This window comes from Sebastes umbrosus, chromosome 3, assembly GCF_015220745.1.
Source record: "Sebastes umbrosus isolate fSebUmb1 chromosome 3, fSebUmb1.pri, whole genome shotgun sequence".
In the NCBI taxonomy this organism is placed as follows: domain Eukaryota; kingdom Metazoa; phylum Chordata; class Actinopteri; order Perciformes; family Sebastidae; genus Sebastes; species Sebastes umbrosus.
In genome coordinates, this window is record NC_051271.1 from 9,574,321 (window position 1) to 9,592,317 (window position 17,997).

At 42.4% G+C, this 17,997-nt stretch overlaps 1 protein-coding gene across 20 annotated transcripts in view; it reads left to right on the forward strand.

Annotated features, from left to right (window-relative positions):
* Positions 1 to 17,997, forward strand: part of LOC119485116 (nuclear factor 1 X-type-like) — a 162,576-nt gene that overhangs the window by 98,084 nt on the left and 46,495 nt on the right. Inside the window, exon 5 of one of the 20 annotated variants that reach the window (XM_037764453.1) lies at positions 12,343 to 12,925. The exons of the other annotated variants lie outside the window; for them this stretch is intronic. Within the exon in view, the coding sequence (XP_037620381.1) occupies positions 12,343 to 12,419 (77 nt within the window). The 3' untranslated portion in view covers positions 12,420 to 12,925. Of the gene's footprint in view, positions 1 to 12,342; positions 12,926 to 17,997 lie in introns of those variants that run through there. 20 annotated transcript variants of the gene reach the window in all.

Sequence of the window (17,997 nt, forward strand, 5' to 3'; positions counted from 1 at the left end):
ATAAGATCAGATCATGTAGTTGTAATATTATTTGGACCTTTCCATTATAGGCTAGAGGCTTGGAAGCATGGTAGTGTCTAGAAGGGAACCCGCAAGTTGGGGAAACTCTCACGGGATGGTTAAGGTTAGGCATTGATCTTGAATAGTTAAGGTTAGACGTTTATCTTGAATAGTTAAGGTTAGGATAGGTTGTCGGGGAGCCAGTCTTTGGAGAGTTTTGGCAAGTTTTTGCAGATGTCAGATCAGATTTTGCAATTTGCGGGTTACTTTTTAAACACGACCTGGAAGCATAAGTAGCATGGCCTAATATCTGAACATAATATGTCTAACTTTTTACCCAAACTAAAAATCTCTGAACAATAAAAATGTCAAACTATTTGATCAGGAGAGCAACCTTAAGGCCTTTACACACGGACAGCATTTTTTTTCGTGGGATTAATTTGCACGCCAATATATTTAATGTCATGAGTACTTTAACACGGAGTGCCTATATTACGTGGTGAAAAAATGCCGTCATTTTTTTCAGAACAAGGTTGATTTTCTGAGCTTTTGCGCTGTGAATAACGGCATCAACCCATCACGTTGTGCAGAACGGTTGAGTTGCGGCTATATTTATGAAACAACAACACGGAGGCTCCGTAGTCCGAACCAAGATGGCAATTTTATTACTCCTTTCAACCTTGACAATGGCAGCGTAGACCAGATCAAATCCTTCCATTCGTACCTTTCACAATAATATCCCTAGATATATAATATTCGCAGGCGAGTATTTCGCTTTTTTGTGTCGTTATTCGTTACGCCCCAGGTGTTTGACAGTCTTTATTTGTGCAACAAGGTTGTCCCTTTTCCTGCCAGTAATACAAGCACATTGATTTTTATGCAGACTACATCTCATGCTGCTTGTGCAGCAAAAGGGGGGACCTGTCACTAGAGATCTGCAACCAGACTACTGTAAAATTATTCAAAAATGTAAGATGGTGAACATCCAATTTGTAAATTGGCAACATTTTGCTCTACAAGGAATCTTTTCTACCAGAATTTATGTTTTGCGTTCAGTCATTTTCTAAAAGTAGCCCGGGTTCTGTGTGGATCTGTGTGCTTTTTGTTCACACCACAGGAGTTTAAATGAGCTCATTTAATTTGCGCAAGTGTTTGTATGCACACATATGTATTTGTTTATGCGGTCGCTCACACATGTACAGCCAGCATGCATGTGTGTGTTTTTCATTCTGTCCACACCCTGTCATCTCCCTCCTTCTCTCTCTGCGTCCCTCTGTTCTTTCCCTCCCTCGCTCTTAGCCGTGCAGTTGGGAGAGGCAGGCCTGGAGTCAAAAGTGCAAGTGTGCCGCTTGGCTGATGAGTCACAGAGAGGCAGCTTTCCCCCCACTGTTTGTAAATATGTGGTTACCCTAATTGAACGCAGCTCCAGTTCCCAACAACTTTCATTTCTTCTTTTGTGTGTGTGTATATGTGTGTGTGTGAGCACGGCCACAGCTGGAGCAGCAGGAGACACATGGCACTGACACACACCGCTGTGCAAAAATCACACATACACATGATAACCCATTACAGAGAGAGAAAGAAGTCCACTGGTACATTTACACACACCTGGGATCCAGTGGTTATTGTGAGGAGAAAGATGCAGCATATCTTTCTGCCTCTTCATTTCTCCATCTTTCTCGTACACACATGCGCGCACACACATGCGCACACACACACACACACACACACACACAGAGCGACTTTAACATCTCTCCATAATTACAGGCTGTGAGATCCCAGTCTAAAGGCTGTGGTTTGGCTTGCCCTCCTCTCCCTCCATTAAGACACTAAGCAGCGTGTGTCACTCAGCACTTGGACGGCTCCTCTCCAGAGGTGGCAGCAGGGGGCCAATAAATGTACACTCTCACTCTCTCACACACACAAACACACACACATAGAGGTGTTAGTGATGGGCCAGTGAATGTTTTCCCTAAGGACTCTGTCTGGGTGGCACTGGCACAGCTACTGCCAACTACCACAAGTCATCCCCGTCTATTTGATCTAATCTTTGAAACGTTTTACTCATATAAACTTCATTTGCGTTTAGAAAAAGTCAACTAAATTAAGTTATTTTATGTAGTTCTCATGTGGTTTTAGCAGGGCGGCTGTGGCTTAGGGGTAGAGCGGTCGTTCTTTAATCACAAGGTTGGCGGTTCGATCCCCGGCTCCTCCTGTTTGCATGACAAAGTTTCTCCTCGAGCGCTTTATAGCAGCCCACTGCTCCTAATGGGTTAAATGCAGAGGTTTAATTCCACTACGTTGTGCTGCGTACGATTGAATGTGACGATAGAAATAAATTAAATAAAAATAAATCACCAAACTAGGGGTGTAAGATAATATCGATACACATGAGTACACGATCTTTCGGAGATTGTAGCGGGCTCAGTTTTACAGATAGAGTGAAGATACTGGCATCATATTAAACTAGAAAACCTAAGGAATCCATAGGTACCATGTCACACTAGTTTGACGCGAAGGAGGCTAAATAACACTCCGAAGTTACACTAAAGTTTGGGCGAGGAAAAACTGGCTTGGCCATATTCAAAGGGGTCCCTTGACCTCTGACCTCAAGATATGTGAATGAAAATGGGTTCTCTGGGTACCCACGAGTCTCCCCTTTACAGACATGCCCACTTTATGTTAATTCCATGCAGTTTTTGTTATTGTGTTATTTTTAGCTTCTAAAAATTGTGTATTTCTGGCGTGTTCTTTATACTATGACAGTTTCCCTAAAATTAGATTTTTAAAAAATCGCCAGAGTCTTGCCAATGCACAGCCCTACACCAAACTCACCTTGGTGCCCTAAACTATGGATTCCATATAATCCTAATTCATGTTCTTTATTAAAATTAGAAATTCTTCCCGTTTCATTAACTTAGCCTTTAAAACTTCTGGTGACTTCTAAATGTGACTCTTCCATAAACTCAATTTTACTGATCAGCAGTACCACCTGCAGTCATCTGCTATTTCGACCTTTTGACCCAAAACTTGCCCTCCATGAATCAGCCTGTGTTATCACTGCAGACCCAGAAGTACACTATGCTAAATTCTCCTCCCTCAACCTCTATTTTTTCCTCCCTTACCATCCCAACACAGACTTAGTAATTTCACGTTTACGTCCTTAAATAGTTTTAATTGAACTAATTAGATTATGTCCTCCTTCACAAGCCCAGAAGCACCTTCTACAGAATTAGACTTTATTTTAACCTATTTTTTACTTCTCTACCTGTTTTCTTTTCCCGCAGTCCTGTCTTGACTTTACTTAATGATCCGTGAGCCTTTCAGTAAACAAACATGAGAAGATTTTCCCCAGATTTAAGCTCATTGACGTCATCCCGTGCAAATCTAGAGGGTGGTCTGCGGTGGCAAATCCTATATAATTTCTCTCACAGCACCTTGATCTTTAAACTTTGGCTTCGCTGGCAGCCGAGTGCTTATTGAAATATAGTAGCTTTACCTTTTCTGAACTGTGAAATCATCACCTTAGTTGTGCTTTCCCTGTTACCCACACTATTAAATAAGAAAAGTTTTTAAAAATGAAAGTTTGATATTGAGGTTATTTGATGTTTCCTCATTTAAACACAGTTTCTTAGGCTGTGAGAATCAGCCTCAATCTTTAAAAACTTTAATTACAATATCTCGGTAAAACAAAAACATAAAACTCTCAAAAACGTCTTTCAGAACGTGACATTTCATCCGCAAATGCCTTAATCGGGTTGTAAAGGATAATATGTAGGCAACTTATCCATACATACTTAACATATATGTTTAAAGAGGACCTATTATGCTAATTTTCAGGAGCATACTTGTGCAGAAAAGCCCTGATTGGTCAGCTGGCCCTCTTTGTTGTGATTGGTCAACTGAACCAAACTCTTCGGACTCCGCTCCAGCTCCGCTCTATCTAGCTTTGTTTTAGGGCGTCTCAAATTACCCACTAGGCAGGTATTATGCAAATGTATTACTTGGTGACATCACCACGTTACAGAAGAAAAGACGACACTTCAATCAAGGCTTTTCAGGCAGTTCAGGAGCAGTGTTTCCGTTGGGGAGAGTAACTCCCTTTGGCCAGGAAAGGAGTTACTAAAGGAAAGGAGAAAAGCATAATAGGTCCTCTTTAAATAAGCTCTTTACGTTGTAATGTTTTGACTTCCTGACCCCACATGACTCCAGTACATTAGCTTTGAGTGCGTAGACGGTCACCTGCGGCTCCATCTGTACCCGTCATTTAACTCCCGAACTCCTCTGGACTTAATTCGAGTTTGATTTGATTTACCTAAGTTGACTCTTGCCTCAACCAAACATTTAAGGTCAGGGCTCGTTCAGCTCCAGCAGTGAACTGATCTCCCTTTGACCCTGCACACCTCGATTTACCAGTGTGTACGCAGCAGAGCCATATTAGCATTAGACTCTGTGGCCTGGCCTTGTGTTGTTAATGGCTGATTAATCGACTGGTGACAGTATCAGAGCTACCCTCAGTCCCAAAGCAGCTTAGCCTCTCCAGGGCACAGCCAGAACACCCTGTGATTTTGTGTGTGTGTGTGTGTGTGTGTGTGTTGCACATGTGTTTGTGTGTGTGTGTGTGTGTGTGTGTGTGTGTGTGTGTGTGTGTGTGTGTGTGTGTGTGTGTGTGTGTGTGTGTGTGTGTGTGTGTGTGTGTGTGTGTGTGTGTGTGTGTGTGTGTGTGTGTGTGTGTGTGTGTGTGTGTGTGTGTGTGTGTGTGTGTTGCACATGTGTTTGTGTATACTTCCCCCAGCCTAAAGTACAAGAAAGAATGAATTGTACCTACTACTGTATGTCACTGATGATTCCATTACATTTACAAAGAAAGCACTGTCTGCAATATGATTAGTGGCACATGATCGAAAAAGCAATATGGACAAAACAGAGTCAGTGACTGAGGGAAACAGATGCAGCTGTGCAGACACACTCAAATAAGCACTCACGCACACACAAGGGCCGCGACAATAAACACAGTTTAAATCCACTCGGGGATTACAAATCCACTTATAGTGGGTCAACTTGACTATGTCAGCTGCAGATCCCGCGCTGATCCTGCTGCCCTTCCACACTGCTTCATGTTTGAAATAACTAATACGAACATAATGAATGCCCAAGTGGTTGGTTGCAATGCATGAAGCATGGTTATATGAGAATTACACACATGCACATTATGACCGTAGTGCATTATGGCAGTCCTGCTTTCTGTGCGTGTCGCAGATGCTGAGACATTGCAGTCTGTTGAGCGTCAGAACTGTGTTTCGGTTTGAAGGGACTCTATGGAAGCATCAGAAATTGCTTGTTAACAGTGACACCTGTGGCCGTTAAGGCAACAACAGTTAGCGTTAACCCCCGTCACTCCACTCAGCAGCAGCGGGGAAACAAGACACAGGAAACCTCTTCTGTTCTTGAGGAGCTGCAGCATTTATTTCTGCACAAACTGCAACTTCCACTGCACATTCACTTGATATTCTCAGAGCTAAACTAACTATTTTCCGCTCCGCAGCTCGCTCGTTTTGCCGCTACTCGCTCTCTCTTGCTTCACCACTCATTTCCACGTGCACACACACTCCCACAACACTAGTTTTCCCCCCGACGTCGGTCACATTTTGCAAGATGGACTTCACTAGATATAATTTTTTTTTGTGCTTCAGTGGAGTTTGTTTTGGAGTCTAAGCTGTGGTGGAGGCTGGTCGTTTGTTGGCGTTAGCGGAGTCAATTTCTAACCAACCATAAGCTATCGTTGGCTATCCCTGTAGCTGCGCTGAAGAAAGTAGGCACACGCGAGCGTGCATGACGTCACATCCTTCACATTAAAAGCAGTCTACAGGTTGACAGAGGAAACACAGAAAGTTGCAAAAGGTCTCATTTATTAGGTTAGGTTACAACCTGTTCCCTCATTTGCAATAATTTATATGTGTAAAATGTTTCATAGAGTCTCTTTAATGGTCTGGGGGTTAGATTGAACATAAATGGCAGTAGAAGAGGAACACCAAATGAGGTGGTAGCAGCACAGAGTGAAGAGCAGAGCTTTTGTGTCTGCCTGTTTTTGTGTAAGTGTGGACGAGTGAAGGAGTACGTCGTCTGAATGAGTAATGACACATATGATATTGACTTTAATCACATCTGTTTATGTGATTTCATCTCCCTCCATTCCCATTGGACCTCCCCTAGTTCTTGGAATGGACCACAGCCCGGTCTGCCAAAAATAATCTCTTGTTTGCTGCTATTTACTTAAATCTGTCAAAGAGGCACTGTCGGAGCCCATGCTGTTATGGTTCTCCCTTTTGCTCTGTGTGTGTCTGCAAAGTACACAAGGACATGCCAATGTGTGTAATGTTCTATACTGTTCTCTCAGTTGTGTGTGAGAGTCGGACGTATCCAGGCATCCCGAGCCAGTGGATACGCACACACACAGACACACACACAACCAGAGCCAGCCGGCTATAGAGTGTGAGACGCCTCAATATCTCTCAGTGAGTAGAAACCTGGCAGAGGCACTGGGTTCATCTCAACGTCTCTCTGTGTGAGACCAGAGGCCTGTGAAAAAAAATACACCCTCAGAATATAACACACACACATACACATACACACAGAGAAGTGAAGAAGTGTCAGACAGGGGTGTCGGGGGGAGGAGAGGGTGGGGGGGGGGGATTTGTGAGGTTTGGATGTTTGCCTTTGTCAGATGAGCGATGTCATTTTCCCTCCTACTTTATGAAAGACGAGGAAGAGGGGATTGGGTGGGGGGGGAGTGATTGGTCAAAGAGCATGCAAGGTGAAAGGATGCCAGGCAGATGTCAGCTCACACCTTCCCTCCCTTTTTTTTCATCTTGTGTGCTTTCTTCATTCTCCGTCTCCGTCCCTCCTCATCATTTCTCCTAACCTCTCTCTCTATCATCTCTTTTCTCTTTCACTTTGGGGTCTGGAGGCATCACAGACCGCTCCCAGCTGGAACGGGGTCTGGAAGCATCCAGGGATATATCAGTTATTATTAAACCTGCTCTCCGATTGCCAAATACCTCATCACTCATGTGCGCGCACACACACACACACCACCTGGCAGAGTGAAGCAACCACTTTTTCTCACACAGAAGATAGACATTAAAAAAGAAGAAGAACAAAAAATACCCTTCTGATTAGAAGTTGAGAGGATTGTCGTAAATCTTCCCCTGTGTGATGGCAAAATGGTAAACACATGTCAGAGCTGTCTTCTCACAGTGCAAAAGCTTGCAGAGCGCCTTTTTAGAAGTCTTCTGTGTTACAATAATGATTCCACCACACCCAGCCGCCCGCAATCCTTATCCTTATCCAAACTACGACATTTACAATCAATCACGAAACTCATTAAATGCCAATACTCGCTACTCTTTGATGGCTGTGTTATAGAACATCATACTGCTCTATATTTCGGACATTTTATACTGCTGTCAGTAAAAGCATCTAAACTCATGAAAGTGCGTAAGGAGCACTTGATTCATGATGAACTATCATTCAAATTTTTATGCGGTTGCGGCAAGATTAATAAAACCACAGATGCTCATATGAAACAATAACTCAAAATACATTGTTTTTAAATGTTTTAATTCAATCCAGATCTGTCTGTCTGAACCCTTTTGGTTAGAGATTGCTTTGCTTCTCATCCCTCCACCATTCGCGGTCGTGTCTGCACACACTCAGAGAAGTTTGAGATAGCGGGGCTTGTTTTCCTCTCCTCAGAAGAACACGTTTTCTACCATTTTCTTCTCGGGACAGGATGAAAAACAATTTCCACAGAACAAGATAATACATCCATCGCAGCCGACGTGAAGCGAAAGTGTCTGTTGTATTTTCTCGAGTGTTATCAGTGCACCGTTATGTTATGGTGTTCTTCTCCTGTTAATCACTTGACACCCACAGGAAGTAACAGAACACGTTGTCTGGTCATATCTAGTGTTTTCTTAATTAATTAGGTTATCTTTATTGGTCAGGTTAACCAGCCCGTTCGCACAAAAAGGCGTATAAATGCCACGATAACGCGCAAGGCGTTTAGCGTGCAATAACTATGCCTTTCTTTATTTCCGTGTGTCATTTGTACACCATGTATCCTGTACTGACACCTATTTAAACGCATCCGCGTATAAAGGCTACGGTAAGAGTTAGTAACGTAGTATAAAGATCGAGAAAGACCACTTATGGCGGGCGAGAGGTTAGGTGAATGGGCCCAACAAACACCAAACTTTTAACCAGAAGACCCGTGTTTCCGTACGTGTTTTACTTAGTTGTCGTACTTATTTTAAGCCCAACCATGACGTTTTGTCTTACCCTAACTAAGTGTTTTTGGGTTGGGTTAACAGTTGATTTTAACCTAGGTTCTACACCATAAAGTTTGTACTTTAAACAAAACAAAACAAGCGAATGTTAAAAATCTAACGCCGTGAACCTAAAGCTTGCATCGCAGTAGGATGTGGGGCAATCTAAACTACGCACAATCAAAAGGAATCTGACTTTTTTATAATCTTAATATTTTTATATGACTTAATATAGATGTTCCAATCATGTGTTGTGCTTCATAACTTCAGTGACAAAGCCAACAGGTGATTTGTTGTCATTGTAATGTTACTGTAAGACATTTTTGTGTTAGTGAAGAGAACAACAGTAGCCTAATTTGCTTGGTTTGCTTTGGTTCTGAGCTTGAACTTGAACCTTAGCCTGAACCTGAACCAGAGCTTAAACGGGTCAAAGCCAGTCTGCAATCTCCCCTCCCGCCATTACTTGTAGCTCTCTCTCTTTCTCTCTCTCTCTCTCTTTCTCCCCCCCCCTGCCCCCCTCCCTCAGTGTTGGGATTAAGGAGCGGTGGCGGCATCAAAGGCCTGTCACCACAAGAGTTAATGGAGCATCACACGTGTGCATTCACACACACACAGGCATGAGAGCCAGGTCCTGCAACTTGAGACGGGGGCATTTGGAGATTTGGGACGGGGGTATTAGCAGCATAGAAAGGAAAGAGAGAATGTTACAGAAAGGGTTATAGGGCAGGCTGAGGAAAGCGTGTGTGAAAATGAAATGTTACAGTGCGGTTTTGAATAAGTCCGTGTGTGTGAGCATGCATTTGGGAAAAAGCTGGAGCAAAGAGAGGTCATGTTTGGAGGTCAAATCCTTCAAGAATACATGGGGGAAGTTTGTGGTCTTAAGGGGCAATGAAGAGAAGGACTTGTTCAACATACAGTAAAGCCTAATGTCATGCTTACTTACACTTCAAACAGAAGGTCTGGTCCTCACTGGAGGGAAATGTATACTCTTATCAGACGCACACACACGCTGCAGGCAGCCATACATTATATACATAACCACACACAATGACATTCACCTTCCTGAAATATACGCACAAACACACGCATACCGACAGAGCTGGGTTAACAGGGTACAGTTCCTGTTGCTTCCCTGATCAAACAATGGCAGCTCTATTACAGGCCTGACAAGCCAGACTGTGCCAAGGGAGAAGGAAAGGGAGCAGACAGAGAGATAGAAGGGGCAGCAGGCTGAAGAAAAGCAGTCAACAAAACAGGCTTGGCAGTCAAAAAAAAAGAGGCTGAGAAGGAGAAAGAAAGAGATCCTCTTACATACAGGACATACTGTAGAGTCCTCCAGGGTTTTGTCTCCCTAGAAGTTGCAACACAGAAACTGTATTTCATTACCTGAATCCAAACTGCCACCTGCAAGAAGGAGAACTGCGTGTAATTGCATGTCTGCATGAGTACATGTGGGTTTGTGCTTGTCTATGCTCAAGTCCACGTGTCAGTGTCTATTTGTGTTGGTGCTCTACAGTGCGTGTGCTCCTCTCCATCAGGAAGTGGCCGGCCAGTGTTTTGTCCCCCTCTGTTTGACACTAGCGTGTACAGAGCCCCTGTAAGGACACAACCTCTGCTTGGAACAAGCCACCCCTGTGTTTCCCCTCCTCCTTCTTCTTCTGCATATCCTGCCTACCACGTCTCTCCAGGAAACGCTCCTCCTCCCTTCCTTCCTCCCTCCCTTCTCGCCCCCTCCACCCCCCGTCACTGCTGTCTGGGCCTTTATCACTCCTTTTCCTCCTTCCTCTTTCTATCTATCTGCTAGGATGAAAGAGTCTGTGAGGGAGTACGTGTGAGGGAGCATTCCCTGCTATGTGCATAATTGTCCTTGTGTGTGTGTGTGTGTGTGTGTGTGTGTGTGTGTGTGTGTGTGTGTGTGTGTGTGTGTATGTGCACCTATGTATCTTCGTGTGTACATGGGTCTTTGTCTGTGCAAGTGTGTCTTTGTATATGTGATTAAAATTCTGTTGACTCTAGCGAGCTAGCTGTGTGAGGGCTCCTATTGAGTCAGAGCAGGTGGGCTCCTGCTACTACAGTCCTGCTAATCACTCCTTCCTCTGGGTGACTGACTGGGTCAGGCAAAGGGCAGCTGACATACAGACAGCCCACTGTTAATGCTAGATAGAGTGAGGAGAAGTCAATGGATGATGAGACACCTTGTGTACTTGTTATTGAAAGGCCTGGGTTAGGGAATTTGGTCAGTGGTGCTTAGACTGCCATCATGTCCTGGTCTGTGAATTTATTGCTTATTGCCCACTTAAAAAGAAGTAAAGAGAGGTTGATAAATTCTGTTTGTCAACTTGCTTTATAGTTCCTCACATACGATCCATTTACTATATTAAGGCTGTCCCGAATACTAGTTTTTGGGCGTTGAAGCTTCGATGAGAAATATTCGAAAGTATGCGAAGCTTCGCGGCGCAGCAGGCAGAAGTGTTTTTTTGTCTATCTGTCTCCATCTCCCCCGTTTCAGTGCTCGGGAAAGTGCCGCCACCGCCGCCGCACACGCACACAATTCTACACGTAAAAAACAGCGATATCCATCTGAGAATAATTAATAATCTTTAATGCTTAATATTAATAATATATAATTTTGTGGGATTATTCCTATTTGGGGATTTATACATTATTTTTACATACTTATATATAAAAAATATTTAAAACTGAAGCATTCAAATACCAGGTCAAGGGTCGAAGCGTCAAAGCATTCAGGTCAGCCCTATACAATATACTTTACAATAACTCATATTCACCCTCGCAAACAGACAGACCGATGGCTGCAGAGCTGTCAAGCAAGGCAGGTTAACAGACTAGCGAAGCTTTCATTGTTGATTTTTTTGTCTGAAGCCAAATTCAGTTATCAGATCAGAGGACAGTTCGGCCTCACTGGTAACAGAAAGTAAAAGCTAAATGGATATAACAGGCAGTTCAGCATTCCTGTCGCCATGCTACTAATTAGAGTTACCAATTAATCTAAAGTAACAAAAGAGATGTGAAGTTGTCTTGTACGTAAACAAGTCTGTCAGTTTTATAGACTTAATCAAAGCTCAAGAGCAGCCCTGTGTTAGCAGAGGTCTGGATAAAGTCAGAAATTTCCAAGATGTGAATTCTGTGAACAGTATGACTACTGTACTGGCCACGGGTCAGATAAGCTTCTGTCTTGTAGTGATAGCCAGACAGTCAGGCAGCTCATTAAACCTGCTAGTCGGCAGACTGACTACATCAGATAGCTAGTCACTCAGTCGGGAGGTTTTTGGGGGGGAGTCTGTGGATTTCTCAGATTTCAGGATACAGTAGTATTTTAGGCTACTGTGTTGTATTATTAAGGCACAGTCAGGTAGCTATGGTTTATGTCTCTTTGCTCCCAAAGAGAAGGAGTGATACTCTGCGTGTAACTTGTACTCAAGTAACATTTCATAACTTCTTCCACAGAAGAAATTGGTTTCATTTGATCAAGTTGATAAACTGGATTATCACAGCTGGATTTCTGCTGGATTTCTTTATATTTGACTTGTGTGCATGCACATGACTTAAGATTGTGAAAGCTTTACTGTGAGAGCAGTGTGGAGTAAAGAAAGGAGACGTAATTGCTCCTAATGGTGTGACTTTGTATCCAAACGAATGAATTCAAAGACTGAATGCAACTGAAACTGACACTAAAATAAGTCTAAATACGTATAAGCTTCCACATCTGAACAGTAGCCTACTTGTAAAACACATTTGTACAATAAGACAAAAATGTTTGCTCTCATAGGACAGAACCTGTTTTCTCCTTACGTGTCCAAACACTCAGATACCCAACGTTGACAGTAGTCGGTAAAAGAGAAATGGGATTTTTTTACCAGCTGTAACCAATTGTGTGGTAAACCTGTAGCAACTACTGTACGCTGTTACAGTGAATGAAACGTGCTTTGATTTGTGCCTTAACTTGGCTTTTCTCAGTAACCTTGTGTTGGTGTAAATGTTGTGAATGAGACAGATGCAGAGATCAGGGAGATGAGTCCAGCAGACATGACATCAAGGCCCATGCAACACAGCTGCAGGCAGAGAGGCTGAGACGCACCAATGGCCCACAGGCTTTTGATAGAAGAGGGGGAGAATGAGTGAGAAAGGGAGAGAGAGAGGCTGAATTTACTTTTGTCCTTGGATCAGTCAGAGGTCTGAATACGTGTGTAGGAGTTCTGAACTGAGGCTGCTGAATAAAGTGTGTGGTTGTTTGCGAAAGGAGAGAGCACTTATGTGGTTTTTGTGGGCAAGTGTGTCTTTGTGTTTCTCTCTGTCATCTCTCAACCTTTCTTGTGTCTGTCTTTATCCCTTTATCTGTGACGGTGTACTGCTCTTTGCTGCCCCCCCGAAAACTTTTTTATATCCTCAAAGTCAGTCTACAAGTGCATGAATGCATTTCTACTACCTACTAGGAATGGGGGAAAAAATGGATTCACCTATACATTGCGATTTTTTTTTTTTTTTTTTACGATTTTTAAATGTATTTTTAAATGCCAGAATCAACATATTTGCTTGGTCAAATCAGCCAACGCTACAACTGTAGAGCTCCCACATACTGACATGTATGTTAAATGCATTCCAACGGCCCCGATGGAGCTGACCATGGATGTATAAAGAGAACGGAGCTGACTGCAGAGCTAGCGACACACTTGACGAAGTTATCAGAAGTATACACGTGTGACTACGTCCGGTTTTAAAATAAGTTATTAACAAAGGGAACTGTATATACAACATACATATATGGAAATAAGATTGATTGTATTATATTCACTAGAAGTATAAAACATTACGTGTCCCTTATAAATTAAAAAGAAAATACCACAAATTTGTGAGGGAAATGTAAAATGAAAAAATTGAATAAATAAATAAATAAATAAATGCTGAAAATCAAACATTTTTACTGTAGTTATTTAGATATTTTCCAAAGTAAAAGTCCCTAGAAGTGTATAATTAAACTTTTTCCCATCGTCTAGTGTTAAGAAACGTTAACAAAAATCGCAATAAATCGTAATATCAAATCGCAATATTTGTAGAATCGCAATACATATCGAATCAAGTATCATGATAGTATAGAATCAGGAGATAGGTGTGTCATCCCAGCTCAAATACCTACTGGAAAGCACTTTATATTTAGAGAAATATATATGATTTGTCTCGTGATGTGTGCTCAAGAGTTGGAAGCTTGGAACTGTGTAGAAATTAGCCGTGTAAAAAACTAAAATCATCTCTTGTGTGACTTATAACACGTCCTTAGATATTGTAATTTAAAAACATTGGTCAAGTGTATCTGAAGTGTCCAGCTATATATTATCATCCTGGACTGTTGCCCAGTGCTGCCCATGGCTCGGTTCCTGGCCTGCATCCAGTCCAAACTACAGATACACCAATCAGACTGGTTGGAGCATTAACAGTGAAAGGAGATCACCTCTAATCTCTGATTAAAAAAAAAAAAAAAAGTTACATAAAGTATTGTGAGCCGTGGAGTATTATTTCAGATACCTTGGCTAGCAACCAAGATTTTCTTAAGTCTGGCAGGGATTGCAGTGCTTTTTTTGTGCGTGTCCCCCCGGTGTAGAAAGTACAGAGCGTTCATTGTGTCTTTTTCTGTCTGGGTGAGGAGGGGGGGAGCGAACCAGAGAGCGCGTACCTTCCCCAAAAAACCCTGCCTAAGTATGTTGTAAAGCGGAGATGAAAGTCAGTGTGTTAAATAGAAATCCACCTCCTGTTTCTTCCCTCCCTCTCTCCCTACTTCCCTCCATCCATCTCCTCCTCCTTTTCTCCAGCATTGGTATTTTTTTTCTTTCGCTGTTCCCTTTCTCCCCGTCAGGCTTAATGCCTGCTTACAGCTCCATTTAGGCTGCATGCGTGGAAATTGGGTAGGGGATCTTGTGGGTTTTGTGTCCTTGGAGATAACCAGTGTGTGGGAGGTGACAAAGGTAGCGTAAGCCGTTTGAGTGTGTGTGTGTAACCATGTGCATGGGTGTGTGTGTGTGTGTGTGTGTGTGTATGAGAGAGAGTGTGCTTTAAGTGCAGGAATAGATCTCTGACAAACGGGAGTGCGGAGGGGTATGCATCTGTCAGTGTTGTTTGAAAAAGCCAGAAGAGAGTTAATCTGAGCGAGTCACTCCACCTTGTGTTTGATCAGCTCGGCGTCTCGGCTCCGCCTGCATCGCGCCGCTGTGTTCCGCTTTGAGTTATCAGTCCACTCTTTAACTGAGCATATGAGCTCTGTGGCTTTCATTTGTTCACACTCAATGTCCACAAGCAGAATACAATCTAAGTTATATACAGTTAGACAAATAATCCTTACTGCAATAAATTGTAATACACAGGGTTTGTTGCCCGGTCAAGCAAATGGTTCAAAAACCTACTTGCCCAAAGTCAATCTAAAACTAATTATTTTATTCATTAGCGGTTATCAAATGACAACAAAGACTTACGTTAATTGTCATGTTTAATCTTTATTTAAGTAAATTAATCTTGAGTTTTGCCCACATCCTCTAACACCACCCAACTAAACTCCTGTTTCCAAGATGATTGAAATGCTCGCTTGCACTTCAGCTTATAAACTTCGTCTTTATCTGCCGACATTTTCTCGTGAGTGAGCATGTGCAACTCTCAACAGAGACGAGAAGGAGGCGAGAGCGGGCAATCCTTATTTTTGAGCCCTGATACAGTCCTGCGATAAGTTAGGAATACGCTGGCAACGAAATCGCAGAACGTTCTGCAGTGATATTAAAGCAGAAGTGGGGTTTTTCCGTTGCCTGAGACATTTGAACTGTTCTGCTCTCTGGCAGTACAGCCTTAAGACAATTTATAGCTGTTTGAATGATGTAACATGTATTCATGTTGCTCTGACTCAAACACAGTAAAGTACTGGACACCCAGCCCTAAGTAAAATGTCGTCATGATATTGTATTTTGGGTTGCCTTATGATTCATAGCCCTAATAGAAAGAAGACCAAATGCATTACTCCTAATGTCCCTTCCTTTCCTTCCTCCCTCTATCATTTACCCCTCTTTCACTCCATCCTGCAGTGTAAATCTCTTACCTCTTTGCTCTTTCTATCCCGGTGATGATCAGCTTGGCCCCATCATCAGCACCACCATAGCTGTCGTCATGGTCCCTACATCCCCTCTAGTTCAGTCAGTAAATCCTCTCTAAACAATCCCTCATAGCCCTAATTCACCATTAGCTTGTCAATAAGCCCAAATAATCACTATCAGTTATTAAGGAGCCAAAGCGGGAGGATCTGCGGATGTTAGCCCAACCCAAGAGCTAATAATAAGGCCTTTTTGGGGCCTTGCGCCCCGGGCTGAGCTGCATTGACCACCAGCCAGCCTAAGCTAAAAACACTGGCTTATTGATCGCGCACATTGATTAGAGTGTGTCAGGGAGTGACACTAATACGCACGAACCCGATGTCAGACTGAACATTAACACAGTATGTCATAAACTTTTTATTTCACATTAACCATACGTCCTTCCTCCTCCTCCTCCTCCTCCTCCTCCCGTCTCTCTTTCTGCTCGCTGTCTCCCACGAGAGAGACAATCAGCGAGGGCGTCAGTAGTTTCGCCACAAAGCCCCCGAGTGCATTACATCACCGCCTCTGTTAACGACGCTGTCTGTCACAAGCCATCAGCATGTTGTTGACTTCATACAGGCCTCTGCTCAACTTTAGTGTAATATTGGAACCAGTTGGAACCAGTCACAGCAGGCCACAGACCTGTTATATTAACATATTGAGATACATTGATTTTGATTATTGGCGGGGTATTTTTTTTTTTCTTTCTTTTCTCTACGATATAAAAAACGAGCAGTCTCCCTGGAGGTAAACACAATCCCATACAGGACACATCTGCAGGATTGTGTAACAGGATGTGGAATTTAGTAACCTATCTATATAAACCATGGGACACGCATACTGTATTCTCATTCCCCTCTGTCTGCTCGAATTTCCTCTATAGGCTGGAAGAGAACGGGCGGGCAGGTTTGATATATACAAAGGAAAATATACACAAAGAAGAAAGAGTATTGATACCACAAATTATGTGTAATCATAAATGTTTTGCATGTCGTGGAGGGAAATAAGCTTGCATGTGTAGGGAGAGATAGGGAGAGATTGAGAAACATAAATAAAGAGGAATTGAGTGAGAAGAGGAGCAGACGAAGCTGAGCAGTGATTGAGAGGGGAAAGAGGAGAATTAAGAGAGAGAGAGAGAATGATGGAGAGGGGGGGAGGAGGATAATTGCAGGAAAGGGGGATTATTAGTTCGTCACTATCCCCATCCTGGAGGCTCTCAGACCAAGGCCGTGGATAAGTGAAATCATATGGCCGTCTCATCACAGAACAGAGAGAGAGAGTGTTGATGAGTGCAGACGGTTTCAGTGTAGCAGTAAATACTCTTCCAACAGCGCTCATTAAAACAGCCAACTCATTTATGCTATGGCCCATATGGCTCTGTGAGTGTGTGTGTGTGTGCGCGCGCCTTTACTTCCCTCTGATGCATATCCTTTATCTGCAGATTTTCCACACTCGTTTGTTTTATTATTGAGCTTGAGTGCAATCAAGTGGGTACGTAGTGGTGTGTGAAACAGTCAGTAATGTGTCCATGAAATAATTGGTATCAGGGTTGAACAATAAAGTTTGCACAATGGCACAGAGCCAGGAGAAAGCCACATTAGTACAGTAAATACAAGCATACCGGCCTGATCTGGATAGTGAGCTTAAAAACGTAATAAAAAAGGAACACCGTTTTAAACCTGCCCCCCCCCCCCACCCCCCCTGAAAACACGACTTCACACTACGGCAAACTTTTAAACAAGCAAAAAATACAAGCCCCAATCATATAGCACAGTTAATGTTTTAGTCGGGATTTAGGTGTGGAAAAAATAAATGGAAGTGGTACCAGTGAACGAAAGCCATGAGATTAAAAGGACATTCATTCCTTCATGGAAGGATGAGTTTCCTACAAACATGTCAGTATACGTTTGTTTTCGGTTCCATTTCATCAGTTCTCTTTCATCAGGTGTCTCTTCCTGTCAAAGGAGGACCAGATGACGTGGTTTTTTAAATAATGATTATAGAAAATAGTATATGGCGACTGATGAACTGTAGAGTATCATAGATTAACAGATCACACTTCTAATTAACTTTAATACACTTATGTTCTGTTTGATTGCTCAAAGTAACATTAAAAATATGACGTTTTTTATTTATTTTTATTTTATTTGAGTTCACAAACTGTCTTAAAAGCTTTTATTGGGCCCTCATAACTGTCAAAAACTACTAATTTTTTCACTAATTAATATGAAATTATAGTTTATGGTTTATATTAAATCTATTTTGAGTTTATTCAGTGAGTTTTTAAAGGTTTCATAAATCTAGGGGTTATAATTTAATCTGTAAGAAAAAATGTAATCCTTAAATTTGAGACAGTTGCTGGTCATTTTACCTGACAGCAACATTTAGGGATGTAACAATACATCGCTCTGGATTGATATATCGATTCAATAATCAACAATACATTATCATCAATGCAAAGTGAAAAAATTGATGTGTATCATCATCTTAGAGATACGCCTTTATTTTGAAATTCCCAAGGCACATCTGTGTCACCATTTCCG